This window comes from Salmo trutta, chromosome 1, assembly GCF_901001165.1.
Source record: "Salmo trutta chromosome 1, fSalTru1.1, whole genome shotgun sequence".
Classification (NCBI taxonomy): Eukaryota; Metazoa; Chordata; class Actinopteri; order Salmoniformes; family Salmonidae; genus Salmo; species Salmo trutta.
Window position 1 is genome coordinate 38,879,327 of NC_042957.1, and position 18,976 is coordinate 38,898,302.

The 18,976-nt window shown below is 41.7% G+C and overlaps 1 protein-coding gene across 4 annotated transcripts in view; it reads right to left on the reverse strand.

The window, feature by feature from the left end:
• LOC115195609 (glutamate receptor ionotropic, kainate 2) overlaps nucleotides 1-18,976 on the reverse strand; it is a 237,538-nt gene that overhangs the window by 70,712 nt on the left and 147,850 nt on the right. For all 4 annotated transcript variants that reach the window (XR_003878718.1, XM_029755669.1, XM_029755660.1 and 1 more), the window contains exons 7-8: nucleotides 13,542-13,685; nucleotides 10,342-10,449 (exon numbers count right to left, since the gene is read on the reverse strand). Coding sequence is in view for 3 of the 4 variants with exons in the window: in XM_029755669.1 (XP_029611529.1) it covers nucleotides 10,342-10,449; nucleotides 13,542-13,685 (252 nt within the window). In the remaining variant the exon portion in view is untranslated. The remainder of the gene's footprint in view (nucleotides 1-10,341; nucleotides 10,450-13,541; nucleotides 13,686-18,976) is intronic.

Genomic DNA, 18,976 nt, shown 5'->3' on the forward strand with positions numbered 1-18,976 from the left:
GACTCCAACACCATTATTAACTTTGCTGACGACACAACAGTGGTAGGACTGATCACTGACAATGATGAGACAGCCTATAGGGAGGAGGTCAGACACTGGCAGTGTGGTGCCAGGACAACAACCTCTCCCTCAATGTGAGCAAGACAAAGGAGCTGATCGTGGACTACAGGAAAAGGCGGGCCGAACAGGCCCCCATTAACATCGATGGGGCTGTAGTTGAGCGGGTCGAGAGTTTCAAGTTCATTTGTGTCTACATCACCAATGAACTATCATGGTCTAAACATACCAAGACAGTCGTGAAGAGGGCACGACAAAACCTTTTCCCCCTCAGGAGACTGAAAAGATTTGGCAAGGGTCCCCAGATCCTCAAAAGTTTATACAGCTGCAACATCGAGAGCATCCTGACCAGTTGCATCACCGCCTGGTATGGCAACTGCTCGGCATCTGATTTACGGTGCTACAGAGGGTTGTGCGAACGGCCCAGTACATCACTGGGGCCAAGCTTCCTGCTACCCAGGACCTATATAATAGGCGGTGTCAGAGGAAAGCCTATAAAATTGTCAGAGACTGCAGTCAACCAAGTTATAGACTTTTTTCTGCTACCGCACGGCAAGCGGTACCGGATCGCCAAGTCTAGGACCAAAAGGCTCCTCAACAGCGTCTACCTCTAAGCCATTAAACTGCTGAACAATTAATAAAATCGCCACCGGACAATTTACATTGCCCCCCCCCCTCCCTTTTGTACACTGCTGCTACTCGCTGTTTATTATCTGTGCATAGTGACTTCACAACCACCTTTTAACCTTTATTTAACTAGGAAAGACAGTTAAGAACAAATTCTTATTTTCAATGACTGCCTAGGAACAGTGGGTTCACTGCCTTGTTCAGGGAAGCTCGGGAATCGGTTACAAGTCCAACGCTCTAACCACTAGGCTAGCTGCCGCCCCACCTACATGTACAAATTACTTCAACTAACCTGTACCCACGCACACCGACTCGGTACTGGTGCCCCCTGTATATAGCCTTGTTATTGTTATACTTATTGTGTTACTTTATATTATTACTTTTTATTTAGTCTACTTGGTAAATATTTTCTTAACTCTTCTTGAACTGCACTGTTGGTTAACCTGTTACATCTAGGGGGCAGTAATTTCACGGCTGGATAAAAAACGTACCCGATTTAATCTGATTATTAGTCCTGCCCAGAAACTGGAATATGCATATAATTATTAGCTTTGGAGAGAAAACACTCCAAAGTTTCTGAAACTGTTTGAATGGTGTCTGTGAGTATAACAGAACTCCTATGGCAGGCAAAAACCTGAGATGCTTCTGTTCAGGAAGTACCCTGTCTGAACATTTCTTGCCCTTCTTTATTATCTCTGTCGTTTACAAAGGATCTCTGCTCTTACGTGACACTTCTCACGTCAACAATGGAGTCTCACAGCCCGGGAAAAACAGGAATGATGTCATTCAAAGCCCTGGCTGAAGCACACGAGAGCAAATGCTGAGTGGTCAGTCAATGGACTAAGCCTTAGGCGCGTGACACGCCCCGCCCCCGGCTTTTGGTTTTTTCCTCAGTTTACAGACAGGCAGATTCCCGGTCGGAATATTATCGCTTCTCTACGAGATAAATTGCATAAATATTGGTTTTAAACAGCGGTTGACATGCTTCGAAGTACGGTAATGGAATATTTCGAAATTTTTTGTCATATTTTGCGTCATGCTCGTGGCCGAGATTTAGCGTTGGGATAGTGTCTAGAACGCACGAACAAAACGTCGCTGTTTGGATATAACGATGGATTATTTGGGACCAAACCTACATTTGTTATTGAAGTAGAAGTCCTGGCAGTGTATTCTGATGAAGAACAAGCAAGGTAAGAACATTTTTCTTATAGGAAATGTGATTTTGGTGAAGGCTACACTGGGTGGGTGTCTAAATAGCTAGCCCTGTAACGCCGGGCTATGTACTTACATTATTGCAAAATGTGCTTCATCCGAAAAGCTATTTTAAAATCGGACATATCGAGTGCATAGAGGAGTTCTGTATCTATAATTCTTAAAATAATTGTTATGCTTTTTGTGAACGTTTATCGTGAGTAATTTAGTAAAATCACCGGAAGTGTTCGGTGGGAATGCTAGTTCTGAACGTCACATGCTAATGTAAAAAGCTGGTTTTTGATATAAATATGAACTTGATTGAACAGACATGCATGTATTGTATAACACAATGTCCTAGGTGTGTCATCTGATGAAGATCATCAAAGGTTAGTGCTGCATTTAGATATGGTTTGGGTTTATGTGACATGATATGCTAGCTTGAAAAATGGCTGTGTGATTATTCCTGGCTGGGTACTCTGCTGACATAATGTAATGTTTTGCTTTCGCTGTAAAGCCTTTTTGAAATCGGACAGTTTGGTTAGATAAAGGAGAGTCTTGTCTTTAAATAGCTGTAACATAGTCATATGTTTGAAAAGTGTAAGTTTTCGGATTTAGAGGAGTTTGAATTTCGCGCCCCGCCCATCATTGGATATTGGAGCAGACGTTCCGCTAGCGGAACGTGTAGATGTAAGAGGTTTTAAGGGCTTGTAAGTAAGAATTTCACAGTAAAGTCTACACTTGTTGTATTTGGCGCAAGTGACAAAGTTTGATTTGATTTGGATATCCTTTGTTGCTCCTCAGAAGCAAAAGGAGGAGGCGAAAAGAGAAATAGCTCAAATCTAAGGACACGTAGGATATAGTGATAACTTTCGGGGCAAAGGCCACATTTGGAGTCACCTTAGAGTTGCCCAGGACGAACTGTGTACAGGAAGGGTGTATGGATAACGTGTGGAAGTCCCCAACAACATTAGCCAAGGCCATAGCCATGAGCAGGGAAGCTGTGTAGGAGATCCACCGACTCCAGAGGCTCAAAGGGGGCCGCACACTGTGCCTCCAAAACCAGCGTCAAGCCCCATGTGGGTGTGATAGGTTTACAGACTGGCGTGACACAACATACACCTTATAGGAACCATCAATTCCCACATGACATGCTGAAATAGCGGCCAAGTACACTTTTAAAAGTGGAGAACCAGCTCTTTATCTTGTCGTCAGAGCTCAAACGTTTGCCACTTTTACGCATACAGCCCTCTCATGGAAGACGCCCAAGCAGACTGAATGGTAGAAATAGCATTCGGAGGTAAACCTCTAGCCATCAGATTGGCCCTCCCAAATATTTGGCTTGGGCCCCCGAAGGCATGTTGGGGACTGGTTTAGGTGGCAAGATGCATCCAAGCGCATGGCTAGCACCCAGAAATGAAACAGCCACATCAATAATAGTCCCAGGCGAATGACCAATATCTTAGAAGCCATCATCTCCAGTAGGCGCAGGAACTGGCGAAAACGTACAGTGCGCACAACGGAAAGATCCAAGAATTGAATGCACTGCAATGGGGTAAGACAGCTCTTTATTCCCCTTTTTTTTACTGAAAATGGGACACCACCCTGGATGTGTGTAACACTGCTTGATGTCTTGACTGTTGATATTAGCCAATTGTCCAGATAGGCCAACACCCTCAGACCCTGGCCCCTAATGGATGCCAGAGCCGCCTCAATCACCTTTGAAAAGATGCAAGGTGAGAGGGACAAGCCGAACGGGAGGACCAAACACTCGTAGGCTATTGCCTCGTAATTGAACCTCAGAAATATTCTGTAACTGGGGCACATGAAATTATGCATCCTTTTGGTTGATGGTGGTGAACCAATCGCCGGGACACATGGACCGTAACAACCGCTGGTTTGTGAGCATTTTGGAGGTGCAAAATTTGAGATGCTTGCTGAGGACACATAAATCTCGGAAGGGGAAAAAAAAGTCCTGACCCCTTTCAATACCCAGGAAATACCGGCTGTACCAGCCGTCCTGGATCTCATATAGAAACCACTTGAATTGTCTGTGTCTGCAGACGAGAAGATATTCCCTCCCTCAAAACGGGCACCGAGGCCTCGGGAACAGTTGACGTGATGATGTCTTAGAAGCGTGGGGGATGCACAACAAATTGTAGCCCGTACCTGTTTGCATGATCCAGAGCAACATTGTGCATGCACACTATTGGTTGGAGCAGACAGCAAGCCTCCCGTCAAGTGCCAGCTGAAAGTGCGGAACACCACTGGGAAAGATTCATTATTTTAAATTTTTTTATAGAAAGAAAACCAGTACAAATTATATATTTGTGACATCAATATTGAAAAGAAATGGACAGTAATATGAGCTCTGTCTGTAAAATATTTACAGTGCATTCGTAAAGTATTTACATTTTGTTACGTTACAGCCTTATAAAATGGATTACATAAAAGAAATCCTAAATCTACACACAATTACCCATAATGACAAAGCAAAAACAAATACAGTGGCAAGAAAAAGTATGTGAACCCTTTGGAAATACCTGGATTTCTGCATAAATTGGTCATACAATTTGATCTGATCTTCATCTAGGTCACAACAATAGACACAGTCTGCTTAAACTAATTACACAAACAATTATACGTTTTCATGTCTTTATTGAAAACACTGTGTAAACATTCACAGTGCAGGGTGGAAAAAGTCTGACTGGTTGACCCTCCTTTGGCAGCAATAACCTCAAACATTTTCTGTAGTTGCGGATCAGAACTGCACAACGGTCAGGAGGAATTTTGGACCATTCCTATTTACAAAACTGTTTCAGTTCAGCTATATTCTTGGGATATCTGGTGTAAACTGCTCTCTTGAGGTCATGCCACAGCATCTCAATTGGGTTGAGGTCAGGACTCCAACTGGACCACTCCAGAAGGCGTATTTTCTTTGGTTGAAGTCATTCTATTGTTGATTTACGTCCATGTTTTGAGTCGTTGTCCTGTTGCATCACCAAAATTCTGTTGAGCTTCAATTAGCGGACAGATAGCCTAACATTCTCCTGCAACATGTCTTGATAAGCTTGGGAATTCATTTTTCCGTCAATGATAGCAAGCTGTCCAGGCCCTGAGGCAGCAAAACAGCCCCAAACCATGATGCGCCCTCCACCATACTTTACAGTTAGGATGAGGTTTTGATGTTGGTGTGCTGTGCCTTTTTTTTCTCCACACATAGTTTTGTGTGTTCCTTCCAAACAACTCAACTATAATTTCATCTGTCCACTGAATATTTTGCCAGTAGCGCTATAGAACATCCATGTGCACTTTTGCAAACTTCAGACGTGTAGCAATGTTTCTTTTGGACAGCAGTGGCTTCTTTTGTGGTATCCTCCCATGAACACCATCTTGTTGTCACGTGTGCTCCTTCTCCGGCCTCTAGGTCACCAGGCTGCTCGTTAGGGCGCACACCTGTCACCAGTGTTACGCACATAATGAAACTCACCTGGATTCCATCACCTCCTTGACTACCTGCTCTTTATATGTCACTCCCTTTGGTTTCTTCCTCAGTCGTCATTGTGGCTATTTCATGTCGGTGCTGTTTGTGTTTCTTGTTTTGTTCTTTTATTTATTAAATGTATTCACTCCCTGAACTTGCTTCCTGACTCTCAGCGTACATCGCTATAGACTGACGACTCAACAAAGGGAAGCATCAGGGAGTGTTTTTTTTTGTGGTTGGAGGTTATGTCCCCGGGATCGTCCCTGTGGTTGGCGTCCTGCGGCTGGAGCCGAACGCGCCGGGGAGCTTAAACTGTCACGTATGCGCTCTCTCTCTGGCGCTCTAGGTCGTCATGCTCCCGCGCTGCAGCAGGATTGACAGGTTCCCGCGCCTTAGCAGAGGTGACCAGTCCGCTCCTGATCCCCAGGATCGTCATCTTGGTTGGCGTCCTGCGGCTGGAGCCGTGCGTCGGGGAGGGGGTACTGTCATGTGTGCTCCCTCTCCGTCCTCTAGGTCACCAGGCTGCTCGTTAGGGCGCACACCTGTCAGCAGTGTTATGTGCAAAATGACACTCACCTGGACTCCATCACCTCCTTAATTACCTGCTCTTTATATGTCACTCCCTTTGGTTTCTTCCCCAGTCGTCATTGTTGCTGTTTCATGTTGGTGCGCTGTTTGTGTTTCTTGTTTTGTTCTTTTATTTATTAAATGTATTCATTCCCTGAATTTGCTTCCCGACTCTCATCGTTATACTTGTTATACTAGGATTATTCTTAACCTCATTGAGCATTCTGCGCTGTGCTCATGCAGTCATCTTTGCAGGGCTGCCACTCCTAGGAAGAGTAGCAACAGTGCTTAACTTTCTCCATTTATGGACAATTTGTCTTCTCGTGGACTGATGAACATCAAGGCTTTAAGAGATACTTTTGTAACCCTTTCCAGCTTTATGCAAGTTAACAATTCCTAATCTTAGGTCTTCTGAGATCTCCTTTGTTAGAGGCATGACTCACATCAGGTAATGCTTCTTGTGAATAGCAAACTCAAATTTTGTGAGTTTTTTTATAGGGCAAGGCAGCTCTAACCAACATCTCCTTATCTTGTCTCATTGATTGGACTCCAGGTTAGCTGACTCCTGACTCCAACTAGCTTTTGGAGAAGTAATTAGCCTAGGGGTTCACATACCTTTTCCAACCTACACCGTGAATGTTTAAATGATGTAATCATATATAGTGTTTTTCTGTTGTTGTGACTTAGATGAAGATAAGATCAAATTTGATTACCAATTTATGCAGACATCCAGGTGTTTCCAAAGGGTTCATACTGTTTCTTGCCACTGTATGTTAAAACCTGTTGGGGATAGGGGGCAGTATTTGCACGGCCGAATAAAAAACGTACCCGATTTAATCTGATTATTACTACTGCCCAGAAACTAGAATATGCATATAATTATTAGCTTTGGAGAGAAAACACTCCACAGTTTCTGAAACTGTTTGAATGGTGTCTGTGAGTATAACAGAACTCCTATGGCAGGCAAAAACCTGAGAAGATTCCTTACAGGAAGTACCCTGTCATACCTTCTTTGTTTGACATCTCTGCCAAAAACTAAGGATCTCTGCTGTTACGTGACACTTCCCACGTCTCCAATGGAGTCTCAGAGCCCGGGAAAAACAGGAATGACGTAATTCAAAGCCCTGGCTGAAACAAAGGAGAGCAAAAGCTAAGTGGTCACTCAGTGGACTAAGCCTTACGCTCGCGACCCGCCCCCGGCTTTCGGTTATTCCCTCAGTATACAGACAGGCAGATTCCCGGTCGGAATATTATCGCTTTTCTACGAGATAAATTGCATAAAAATTGGTTTTAAACAGCGGTTGACATGCTTCGAAGTACGGTAATGGAATATTTAGAAATTTTTTGTCACATTCTGCGTCATGCTCGTGGCCGAGATTTAGCGTTGGGATAGTGTCTAGAACGCACGAACAAAACGTCTTGATGGAACATAACGATGGATTATTTGGGACCAAACCTACATTTGTTATTGAAGTAGAAGTCCTGGGACTGCATTCTGACGAAGAACAAGCAAGGTAAGAACATTTTTCTTATAGGAAATGTGATTTTGGTGAAGGCTAAACTGGTTGGGTGTCTAAATAGCTAGCCCGTGATGGCTGGGCTATGTACTTAGATTATTGCAAAATGTGCTTCATCCGAAAAGCTATTTTAAAATCGGACATATCGAGTGCATAGAGGAGTTCTGTATCTATAATTCTTAAAATAATTGTTATGCTTTTTGTGAACGTTTATTGTGAGTAATTTAGTAAAATCACCGGAAGTGTTCGGTGGGAATGCTAGTTCTGAACGTCACATGCTAATGTAAAAAGCTGGTTTTTGATATAAATATGAACTTGATTGAACAGACATGCATGTATTGTATAACATAATGTCCTAGGTGTGTCATCTGATGAAGATCATAAAAGGTTAGTGCTGCATTTAGCTATGGTTTGGGTTTATGTGACATGATATGCTAGCTTGAAAAATGGGTGTCTGATTATTTCTGGCTGGGTACTCTGCTGACATAATCTAATGTTTTGCTTTCGCTGTAAAGCCTTTTTGAAATCGGACAGTGTGGTTAGATAAAGGAGAGTCTTGTCTTTAAATAGCTGTAAAATAGTCATATGTTTGAAAAATGGAAGTTTTAGGATTTTAGAGGAGTTTGTATTTCGCGCCCCGCCCATCATTGGATATTGGAGCAGACGTTCCGCTAGCGGAACGTGCAGGTGTAAGAGGTTTTAAGAGGATATCTTTTTTTGATGGGAGCACCAAAAAGTGACTTTTTCTAATCCTTTTATAGAGTCACATGCAGGTAAGATGTTTTGATTACTATATAGCATCAGAAAGAGCAGATTGAGGTTTCAAAATATCACTTTTTCCAAAAAAAGAACACTGTTCCATGAGCTCCACACTTGAGCATGAGGCAATAGATAGCCTACAGTAAAAAAAATCTTATTCTGATGTTACCCAAGACCTTCATAAACACAACCAAAATATTATTTTTCTGATAGCATCTGCCTGTCCTCCTTAAGGATCGAACCCCAGAAACAGCAGGGTTCAAACTTTAGAACCCAGTTCCTACATTTTAATATAAAAATGCATTTTATTAAACAAAACTATGCAACATTTTATCTCTTGGACCCTCAGGATGACAAATCAAAGCAAGATTACTGTATGTAAGTACATTATTTACCTTCAGAGGTGAATGTATCATACCAGTTTCCGTGATACATTTTTTGTTGTTGATGTACAATCCTCAAACAACAGCATGGTATTTTGTGTAGCTACTGTAAATTGGACAGTGCAGTTAGATTAACAAGAATTTAAGCATTCTGCTTAATGTCCTGGGAAATGTTCTTGTTACTTACAATGTCATGCTAATCACATTAGCACACGTTAGCTCAACCGTCCCGGTGTAGGGACACCAATCCCGTAGAGGTTTTAATGTACTGTTGGTAGGATAGTCTTGATCGAAGCTCATCCAGATTATTATCCAATGATTGCGTGTTGGCTAATAGGACTGATGGTAGAGGCGGGTTACCCACTTGCTGTCGGATTCTTACAAGGCACCCTGACCTACGACCCCCATATCTCCGTCTCTTCTTCATGCAAATGACAGGGATTTGGGCATTGTCCAGTTTCTGAAGTAAATCATTTGCGTCCGACTCGTTGAAGAAAAATCTTCGTCCAGTACGAGGTGAGTAATCACTGCTCTGATATCCAGATGCTCTTTTTGGTCTTATAATGGTGGCAGAAACATCATGTACAAAAGAAGTTACAAATAATGCGAAAAAACACACACAATAACACAATTGGTTAGGAGCCTGTGAAACGGCGGCCATCTCCTCCGGTGCCATTATTTTCAACAATTGACTCAAAGAGTTGATTCAAAGAGAGAGAAAGACAATTGTTGAAGAGTTTTGAACAAATTGATTTCTTCAAAAATGAAGGAGAAGCAGCAGAGAGAGAAAATGATATTTAGTTGTATTTTTTATTCTTCTTAGTTTACATTTCAATTACGTAGCTAGCTAATGCAGCTATTTTAGCCAACTCAACAACCTGACTCAAACAAAGAGGAATGCTAGCTAGCTGACAAGGCTATCCAACACTGCAACTCTTCCAAATCCAGGTAAGCTTTCGGTTTTATAAATGTATTTCCTACGGGGCCCACCTGTGTTACTGCTAAACTGCTGTACTGCTTGATTGTACACATGGATGGGATTGTGGGTTTCCTAACGGGCTAGTTTTAGTAGCTATGTTGGCTATGACGTTAGTTAATATGGTGACAACGATGTAGGCTGTTTAGCGATTATGGTATGAAGGTTTGGCTTGGTAAGTTTAGTCCACAATTGAAGGGAAAAGGTTAAAGGAGGACAGTGCGTAGATGGGAGAAGGAATTATACAACGAGCAAAGTGATGATGCTGTACGTGGCTGCTATTAAAGTGTAGTGTGTGTGTAGTTGATCAGGGGTATATTGATTCCGTCAATTCCTTTGCAAAACCTTTCTTAAATGTAAGCAAATGGAACAAAACAGGGATGGACGTACCTGACTTTGTCCAATAGAAATGTTGGTTTTAGTTGGGCTAATGATTACACCCAAGATCAGCTAGACGCATGCGAGTGTGTGCAAGGTAGTATTGAATGTTTACTGTCAGTCACCTTGATTACTCCAATTTGTCTGTCGACCTGTGCACCTTTGTTATAAACTTTAATTTGTAGGCTAGATTGTAGCAACCTCATGAAGGGTATAAGGCAAATTTGACTATAGTGTAGTAGCCTAAACCTATCGATGTTATGTTGAGCTGGGTGAATGGAATATGAATTACAATCATCCAATATGCTGTAATAGAAATAAGGTCATGCTAATAAAAAAAATCCTCCTCCTAATCTGAAATGGCACAGACCACCACTGACCCACACACACACCCAAACTCACTTTTTCCAGTCCTTCCTCCTTCAGACTGATTACGTCCAGGTCGAAGTCTGTCCTCAATCCGTTAGTTTTGTTGAAGAGGATGTGTCCAGTCAAGCCATCCCAATGGGCCTATAGAGGGGCACACACACACACGCACACCAACCACCTAATTCATCTCAAAAACAAAGTCCAATGTGTCCAAATTGTATCCCTCAATTACCCATAATACCACATGCTCTTTCATTATATTGTGATCCACAAAACAAAAGCCTACAATGTTTTAATTTCAATTAGCTAGACCTTCCGCCTGGCTCTCTCCACACTGTCTGTATTTAAATACAACAAGAGACAATAGAGACGAGCACCACAGAGGCTTGTTTGACAGGTATTAGGGTTCATTACACTGTGAAGTTGGTTGTGCTTGAATTTTTACTTCAAAATGATTGGGGGATCAGAGAGACAGCGCAGGGAGAGATATGAGAGACTAAAGTGGGGGTGGGACAGTACATTTGTATTTAAACAGGGAGACATGCTGAGACCACGGTCTCTTTTGTAGCCCTGAATGAACACATAAATAAACAACAATTACACATGTGTATATATATAATAGGCAAGGATATTGGTGCCAGTAAGATTGCACCTAAATCAACCATTTATCGGATCATCAAGAACTTCAAGGAGAGCGGTTACATTGTGGTGAAGAAGGCTTCAGGGCATTCAAGAAAGTCCAGCAAACGCCAGGACCGTCTCCTAAAGTTGATTCAGCTGCGGGATCGGGGCACCACCAGTACAGAGCTTGCTCAGGAATGGCAGCAGGCAGGTGTGAGTGCATCTGCAAGCACAGTGAGGCAAAGACTTTTGGAGGATGGCCTGGTGTCAAAAAGGGCAGCAAAGAAGCCACTTCTCTCCAGGAAAAACATCAGGGACAGACTGATATTCTGCAAAAGGTACAGGGATTGGACTGCTGAGGACAGGGGTAAAGTCATTTTCTCTGATGAATCCCCTTTCCGATTGTTTGGGGCATCCGGAAAAAAGCTTGTCCGAAGAAGACAAGATGAGCGCTACCATTAGTCCTGTGTCATGCCAACAGTAAAGCATCCTGAGACCATTCATGTGTGGGGTTCTTCTTCTCAGCTCACTCACAATTTTGCCTAAGAACACAGCCATGAATAAAGGATGGTACCAAAACATCCTCCGAGAGCAACTTCTCCCAACCATCCAGGAACAGTTTGGTGACGAACAATGCCTTTTCCAGCATGATGGAGCACCTTGCCATAAGGCAAAAGTGATAACTAAGTGGCTCGGGGAACAAAACATCAATATTTTGGGTCCATGGCCAAGAAACTCCCCAGACCTTAATCCCATTGAGAACTTGTGGTCAATCCTCAAGAGGCGGGTGGACAAATAAAAAAAAACAAATTCTGACAAACTCCAAGCATTGATTATGCAAGAATGGGCTGCCATCAGTCAGGATGTTGCCCAGAAGTTAATTGACAGCATGCCAGCGCGGATTGCAGAGGTCTTGAAAAAGAAGGGTCAACACTGCTGTCACGTTCTGGCCAGTATAAGGGTTAATTGTTATTGTAGTTTGGTCAGGACGTGGCAGAGGGTATTTGTTTTATGTGGTTCGGGGTGGTGTTTTGGTAAAAGGGCGTTTGATTTATTATTTCTATGTGTAGTCTGGTTAATGTATTTCTATGTTAGGTTGATTGGGGTTTGGGACTCTCAATTGGAGGCAGGTGCTTCCTCGTTGCCTCTGATTGAGAGTCCTATATATGGGTAATTGTTTGGTGTAGGTTTTTGTGGGAGATTGTTTCTTGTCTAGCGTGTATGAGCCTGAGAAGACTGTTCGGTGATCATGAGTTTGTTTTGTTGTTTTGGTGTTCATTGTGAGTTTAATAAATGTTCAAGATGAACAAACACAGTCCTGCTGCATATTGGTCCTCTTTTTCCGATGATGATTTATCTATATCGTCTGACGACGACGACAATCGTGACAACTGCAAATATTGACTCTGCATCAACTTCATGTATTTGTCAATAAAAGCCTTTAACACTTGTAATTATACTTCAGTATTCCATAGTAACATCTGACAAAAATATCTAAAGACACTGAGGCAGCAAACTTTGGAAATTAATATTTGTGTCATTCTCAAAACTTTTGCCCACGACTGTACACACACACACAGGTATATATACACACTACCGTTCAAAAGTTTGGGGTCACTTAGAAATGTCCTTGTTTTTGAAAGAAAAGCAAGTTTTTGTCCATTAAAATAGCATCAAATTGATCAGAAATACAGTGTAGACATTGTTGGTGTTGTAACTGACTATTGTTGCAGGAAACGGCTGACTTTTAATGGAATATCTACGTAGGCGTACATAGGCCCATTATCAGCAACCATCACTCCTGTGTTCCAATGGCACGTTGTGTTAGCTAATCCAAGTTAATCATTTTAAAAGGCTAATTAAAAATACCTTTTGAAATTATGTTAGCACAGCTGCAAACTGTTGATCTGATTAAAGAAGCAATTAAACTGGCCTTCTATAGACTAGTTGAGTATCTGGAGCATCAGCAATTACAGGCTCAAAATGGCCAGAAACAAATAACTTTCTTCTGAAACTCTTCAGTCTATTCTTATTCTGAGAAATGAAGGCTATTCCATGTGAGACATTGCCAAGAAAATGAAGATCTCGTACAATGCTGTGTACTACTCCCTTCACAGAACAGCGCAAACTGTCTCTAACCAGAATAGAAAGAGGAGTGGGAGGCCCCGGTGCACAACTGAGCAAGACGACAAGTACATTAAAGTGTCTAGTTTTAGAAACAGACGCCTCAGAAGTCTCAACTGGCAACTTGATTACTCACTAAACACCAGTCTCAACGTCAACAGTGAAGAGGTGACTCCGAGATGCTGGCTTTCTAGTCAGAGTTCCTCTGTCTAGTGTCTGCGTTCTTTTGCCCATCTTAATTTTTTCTTTTTATTGGCCAGTCTGAGCAATGGCTTTTTCTTTGCTGCTCTGCCTAGAAGTCCAGTATCCCGGAGTCACCTCTTCACTGTTGATGTTGAGACTGGTGTTTGGTGAGTCACTAAATAAACTGAGTAGTGGTAACTTAAACACAAGCCATAGTCATTAACTTAATTACATTAAGTCATACTTACTCAATTCATCCTATACTTTATGTCAATGAAACGCTAATATTTTAAGTATTACGGTACCTCTTTGATGAGGCTTATAAAGCGCGCTCCAAAGCGCCAGGGTTTGTGACGGTTGCACTGCAGCGAGCTGACAGTGATCTGCTGCGACTGCTGCACTGCCACCGCTACCACGTGCACTGCGTCGTACATCAGCGCTGCGTCCGTCTGCACAGAGAGAGAGATATGTCAGAGCATTATTACATCATGAGACAAAAGGTGTCTCTTGCTAACCTTGGTTTAGGTTAGTCCTTTGCCCTTCATGCACGCCTCCAACTCAATCATCAAGTTTGCACACAACAGTAGTGGGCTTGATTACCAACAACGATGAGACAGCCTACAGGGAGGAGGTGAGGGCCCTTGCAGTGTGGTGTCAGCACAACCTCAACAAAACAACGGAGATGATCGTGGACTTCAGGAAACAGCAGAGGGAGCACCCCCCCTATCCACATCGACGGGACAGCAGTGGAGAAGGTGGAAAGTTTTAATTTCCTCGGCGAACACATCATGGACAAACTTAAAATGGTCCACCCACACAGACAGTGTGGTGAAGAAGGCACAACAGTGCCTCTTCAACCTCAAGAGGCTAAAGAAATTGGGCTTGTCACCTAAAACCCCCACAAACTTTTACAGATGCACAATTGAGAGCATCCTGTCCGGCTGCATCACCGCCTGGTACGGCAACTGCACCGCCCACTACCTCAAAGCTCTTCAGAGGGTGGTGTGGTCTTCACAACGCATCACCGGGGGGAAACTACCTGTCCTCCAGGACACCTACAACACCCGATGTCACAGGAAGGCTAAAAAGATCATCAAGGACAACCACCCGAGCCACTGCCTGTTCACCCCACTACCATCCAGAAGGTGAGGTCAGTACAGGTGCATCAAAGCTGTACTCCTAGCTATACTAGCTAGCTAATAACATTACTGAGATAGCCATAGCTCTCGAGAATCAAGGGGCTATGAAGATGTGTTGTATGGATTGTAGATGTGTTCTGCATGAAAATCCTTATTGCTTATACATAAAAGACCATGTATTGAACATTACCATAGAATCCTAATGAGTGTTGTGTACATGTTTTTTTTCTGTAGGATTCCAGTTTTGAAGAGCCGTAGACCATCCAGGGGCACAGGCAGAGCTGCAGAAAGAAAGAATTGGACAGGAAGACCTTGAAAGGGCTGCCTGACTGCAAGAAGAGAGGCTGGCCGAGATGATGGTTAGTAAAAATATTTCACCTGTGGTACTATTTAGCCATTTCACAACATTATAATCATATCACACAACATTCGGCTGCATTCTGTAATTTCATGTTACTTTTTTCTTATCATTACAGCTTAAATTGCAAGAACTGTCCTTTGAAGAAAGGGGAGAGGTGCTGGAGCTGGCTGCTTCCTGTCTACCTGTAGTGATGTTTGACATCATGGAGTACCGGAGAGCTAGCCTAGGGTCTCCAGACAACCTCGCTGGTGCACCTGCATGAATTGCAGGGAGACTCCTTCACATTATTACACACAACTCCTGCCATTTAACCACTGCAATCTTCAATGTATTTATTACCAAGTACTGTATGTTTACGTAACAGGTTAACACTTTTCACAACTACACTGCATTTTATTCTTCATTTGGATCCCAATTAGGAAAAATACTTGATTTGGTGATATCTTTAAGTCAATTTTTGTGTGATTTTTTTTTTTTGTCTGGGTTATATCAGTTCAGTACATTATCGGAATGTTTCCCTTAGACTGTGCTTTTGTTATTTTGAGGAAAGTTAGAGATTACCTTGTATATCTCCTTAATAAAACTATTTGACCTGACCTGTGTAATTGGATTTACTTATTTTGTACTGTATTTACACAAGGGTAGGCCATCCGTCTTTCTGGATATCTAACAAACTGTAGGTTTGCTAAGTTAACCTCTTATGGCTAGGGGGCAGTATTTTCACGGCTGGATAAAAAACGTACCCGATTTAATCTGATTATTAGTCCTGCCCAGAAACTAGAATATGCATATAATTATTAGCTTTGGATAGAAAACACTCCAAAGTTTCTAAAACTGTTTGAATGGTGTCTGTGAGTATAACAGAACTCCTATGGCAGGCAAAAACCTGAGAAGGTTCTGTTCAGGAAGTACCCTGTCTGAACATTTCTTGCCCTTGTTGATTCTCTCTATCTATTACAAGGGATCTCTGCTGTTACGTGACACTTCCCACGTCTCCAATGGGCTCTCAGAGCCCGGGAAAAACAGGAATGACGTAATTCAAAGCCCTGGCTGAAACACACGAGAGCAAAAGCTAAGTGGGCTATCAGTGGCAGTATTTGCACGGCCGGATAAAAAACGTACCCGATTTAATCTGCTTACTACTTCTGCCCAGTAACTAGAATATGCATATAATTGTTTGATTTGGATAGAAAACACCCTAAAGTTTCTAAAACTGTTTGAATGGTGTCTGTGAGTATAACAGAACTCATTTGGCAGGCCAAAACCTGAGAAGATTCCAAACAGGAAGCGCTCTCTCTGACTATTTCTTGGCCTTCTTGATCATCTCTAACCAAAACAGTGGATCTCTGGCATAACGTGACATTTTCTAACGCTCCCATAGGCTCTCAGAAGGTGCCAGAACGATGAATGGTGGCTTTGCAGGCCATGGCTGAAAAACAATAGCGCATTTGGATAGTGGTGGATCTGAGGACAATGAGACTGAGGCACATGCACGAGGCGACACCATGTTTTTATTTTTTCGTCTTTGAACTAAAACAGGGTTTCCCGGTTGGAATATTATCGCTTTTTTACGAGAAAAATCGCATAAAAATTGATTTTAAACAGCGTTTGACATGCTTCGAAGTACGGTAATGGAATATTTTGAATTTTCTTGTCACGAAACGCGTCGGGCGCGTCACCCTTCTTTACCCTTCGGATAGTGTCTTGAACGCACGAACAAAACGCCGCTATTTGGATATAACTATGGATTATTTTGAACCAAACCAACATTTGTTATTGAAGACGAAGAACAGCAAAGGTAATCCAATTTTTCTTATAGTAAATCTTAGTTTGGTGAGTGACACACTTGGTGGGTGTCAAAATAGCTAGCCTGTGATGCCGGGCTATCTACTCAGAATATTGTAAAATGTGCTTTCACCGAAAAGCTATTTTAAAATCGGACATAGCGATTGCATAAAGGAGTTCTGTATCTATAATTCTTAAAATAATTGTTATGTTTTTTGTGAACGTTTATCATGAGTAATTTAGTAAATTCACCGGAAGTGTTCGGTGGGAATGCTAGTTCTGAACGTCACATGCTAATGTAAAAAGCTAGTTTTTGATATAAATATGAACTTGATTGAACAAAACATGCATGTATTGTGTAACATAATGTCCTAGGTGTGTCATCTGATGAAGATCATCAAAGGTTAGTGCTGCATTTAGCTGTGGTTTTGGTTTTTGTGACATTATATGCTAGCTTGAAAAATGGGTGTCTGATTATTTCTGGCTGGGTACTCTGCTGACATAATCTAATGTTTTGCTTTCGTTGTAAAGCCTTTTTGAAATCGGACAGTGTGGTTAGATTAACGAGAGTCTTGTCTTTTAAAATGGTGTAAAATAGTCATATGTTTGAGAAATTGAAGTTATAGCATTTCTAAGGTATTTGAATATCGCTCCACGGGATTCCACTGGCTGTTGAATAGGTGGGACGCAAGCGCAAGCGTCCCACCTAGCCAATAGAGGTTAATCTATAATTGTTTGAATAACAGTTTAATATTTTATCAAAGTTTATGACGAGTATTTCTGTAAATTGTAGTGCTGATTCACCAAAAGTTTTGGGGGAAATACATTTTTTAAACGTCACGCGCCAATGTAAAATGCTGTTTTTGGATAAAAATATGAACTTGATAGAATAAAAAATGCATGTATTGTCTAACATAACGTCCTAGGAGTGTCATCTGATGAAGATTGTCAAAGGTTAGTGCATAATTTTAGCTGGTTTTCTGCTTTTGGTGACGCCTGTCCTTGCATTGAAAATGGCTGTGTGTAATTGTTTGTCTATGTACTGTCCTAACATAATCTAACTTTATGCTTTCGCTGTAAAGCCTCTTTGAAATCGGACAATGTGGTTGGATTAAGGAGATGTTTTTCTTTCAAATGGTGTAAAATAGTTGATTGTTTGAGAAATTGAAATTATTAGATTTTTGCTGTTTTGAATTTCGCGCCATGCTATCTTGTCAAGCAATCCCGTTACCGGGAAGAGAACGGGAAGGGGTCCCATAGTTAAATCTCGTTTTTCAACCACTACACAAATTTCTTGTTAACAAACTATAGTGTTGGCAAGTCAGTTAGGGCACCTACTTTGTGCATGACACAAGTCATTTTTCCAACAATTGTTTACAGACAGATTATTTCACTTATAATTCACAGTATCACAATTCCAGTGGGTCAGAAGTTTACATACACTAAGTTGACTGTTCCTTTAACCTCTATGGGACCGGCGGGACAAATTCGTCCCACCTACGTAACAGCCAGTTGAATCCTGTGGCGTGATGTTTAAAACGTTTGAAATGCTATTACTTCAATTTCTCAAACATATGACTATTTTACAGCTATTTAAAGACAAGACTCTCGTTAATCTAACCACACTGTCTGATTTCAAAAAGGCTTTACAACGAAAGCAAAACATTAGATTATGTCAGCAGAGTACCCAGACAGAAATAATCAGACACCCATTTTTCAAGCTAGCATATAATGTCACAAAAACCCAAACCACAGCTAAATGCAGCACTAACCTTTTATGATCTTCATCAGATGACACACCTAGGACATTATGTTATACAATACATGCATGTCTGTTCAATCAAGTTCATATTTATATCAAAAACCAGCTTTTTACATTAGCATGTGACGTTCAGAAAAAGCATACCCCCCGCAAACTTCCGGGGAATTTACTAACAATTTACTAAATTACTCACGATAAACGTTCACAAAAAGCATAACAATTATTTTAAGAATTATAGATACATTACTCCTCTATGCACTCGATATGTCCGATTTTAAAATAGCTTTTCGGATGAAGCACATTTTGCAATATTCTAAGTACATAGCCCAGCCATCACGGGCTAGCTATTTAGACACCCACCCAGTTTAGCCTTCACCAAAATCACATTTCCTATAAGAAAAATGGTCTTACCTTTCCTGTTCTTCGTCAGAATGCACTCCCAGGACTTCTACTTCAATAACAAATGTAGGTTTGGTCCCAAATAATCCATCGTTATGTTCCATCAGCGGCGTTTTGTTCGTGCCTTTCTAGACACTATCAGAATGGTAAATCACGGTCGCACGCATTGCGCATGGCTTGACAAAAAAATTCTAAATATTCCATTACCGTACTTCGAAGCATGTCAACTGCTGTTTAAAATCAATTTTTATGCCATTATTCTCGTAAAAAAGCGATAATATTCCGACCGGGAAT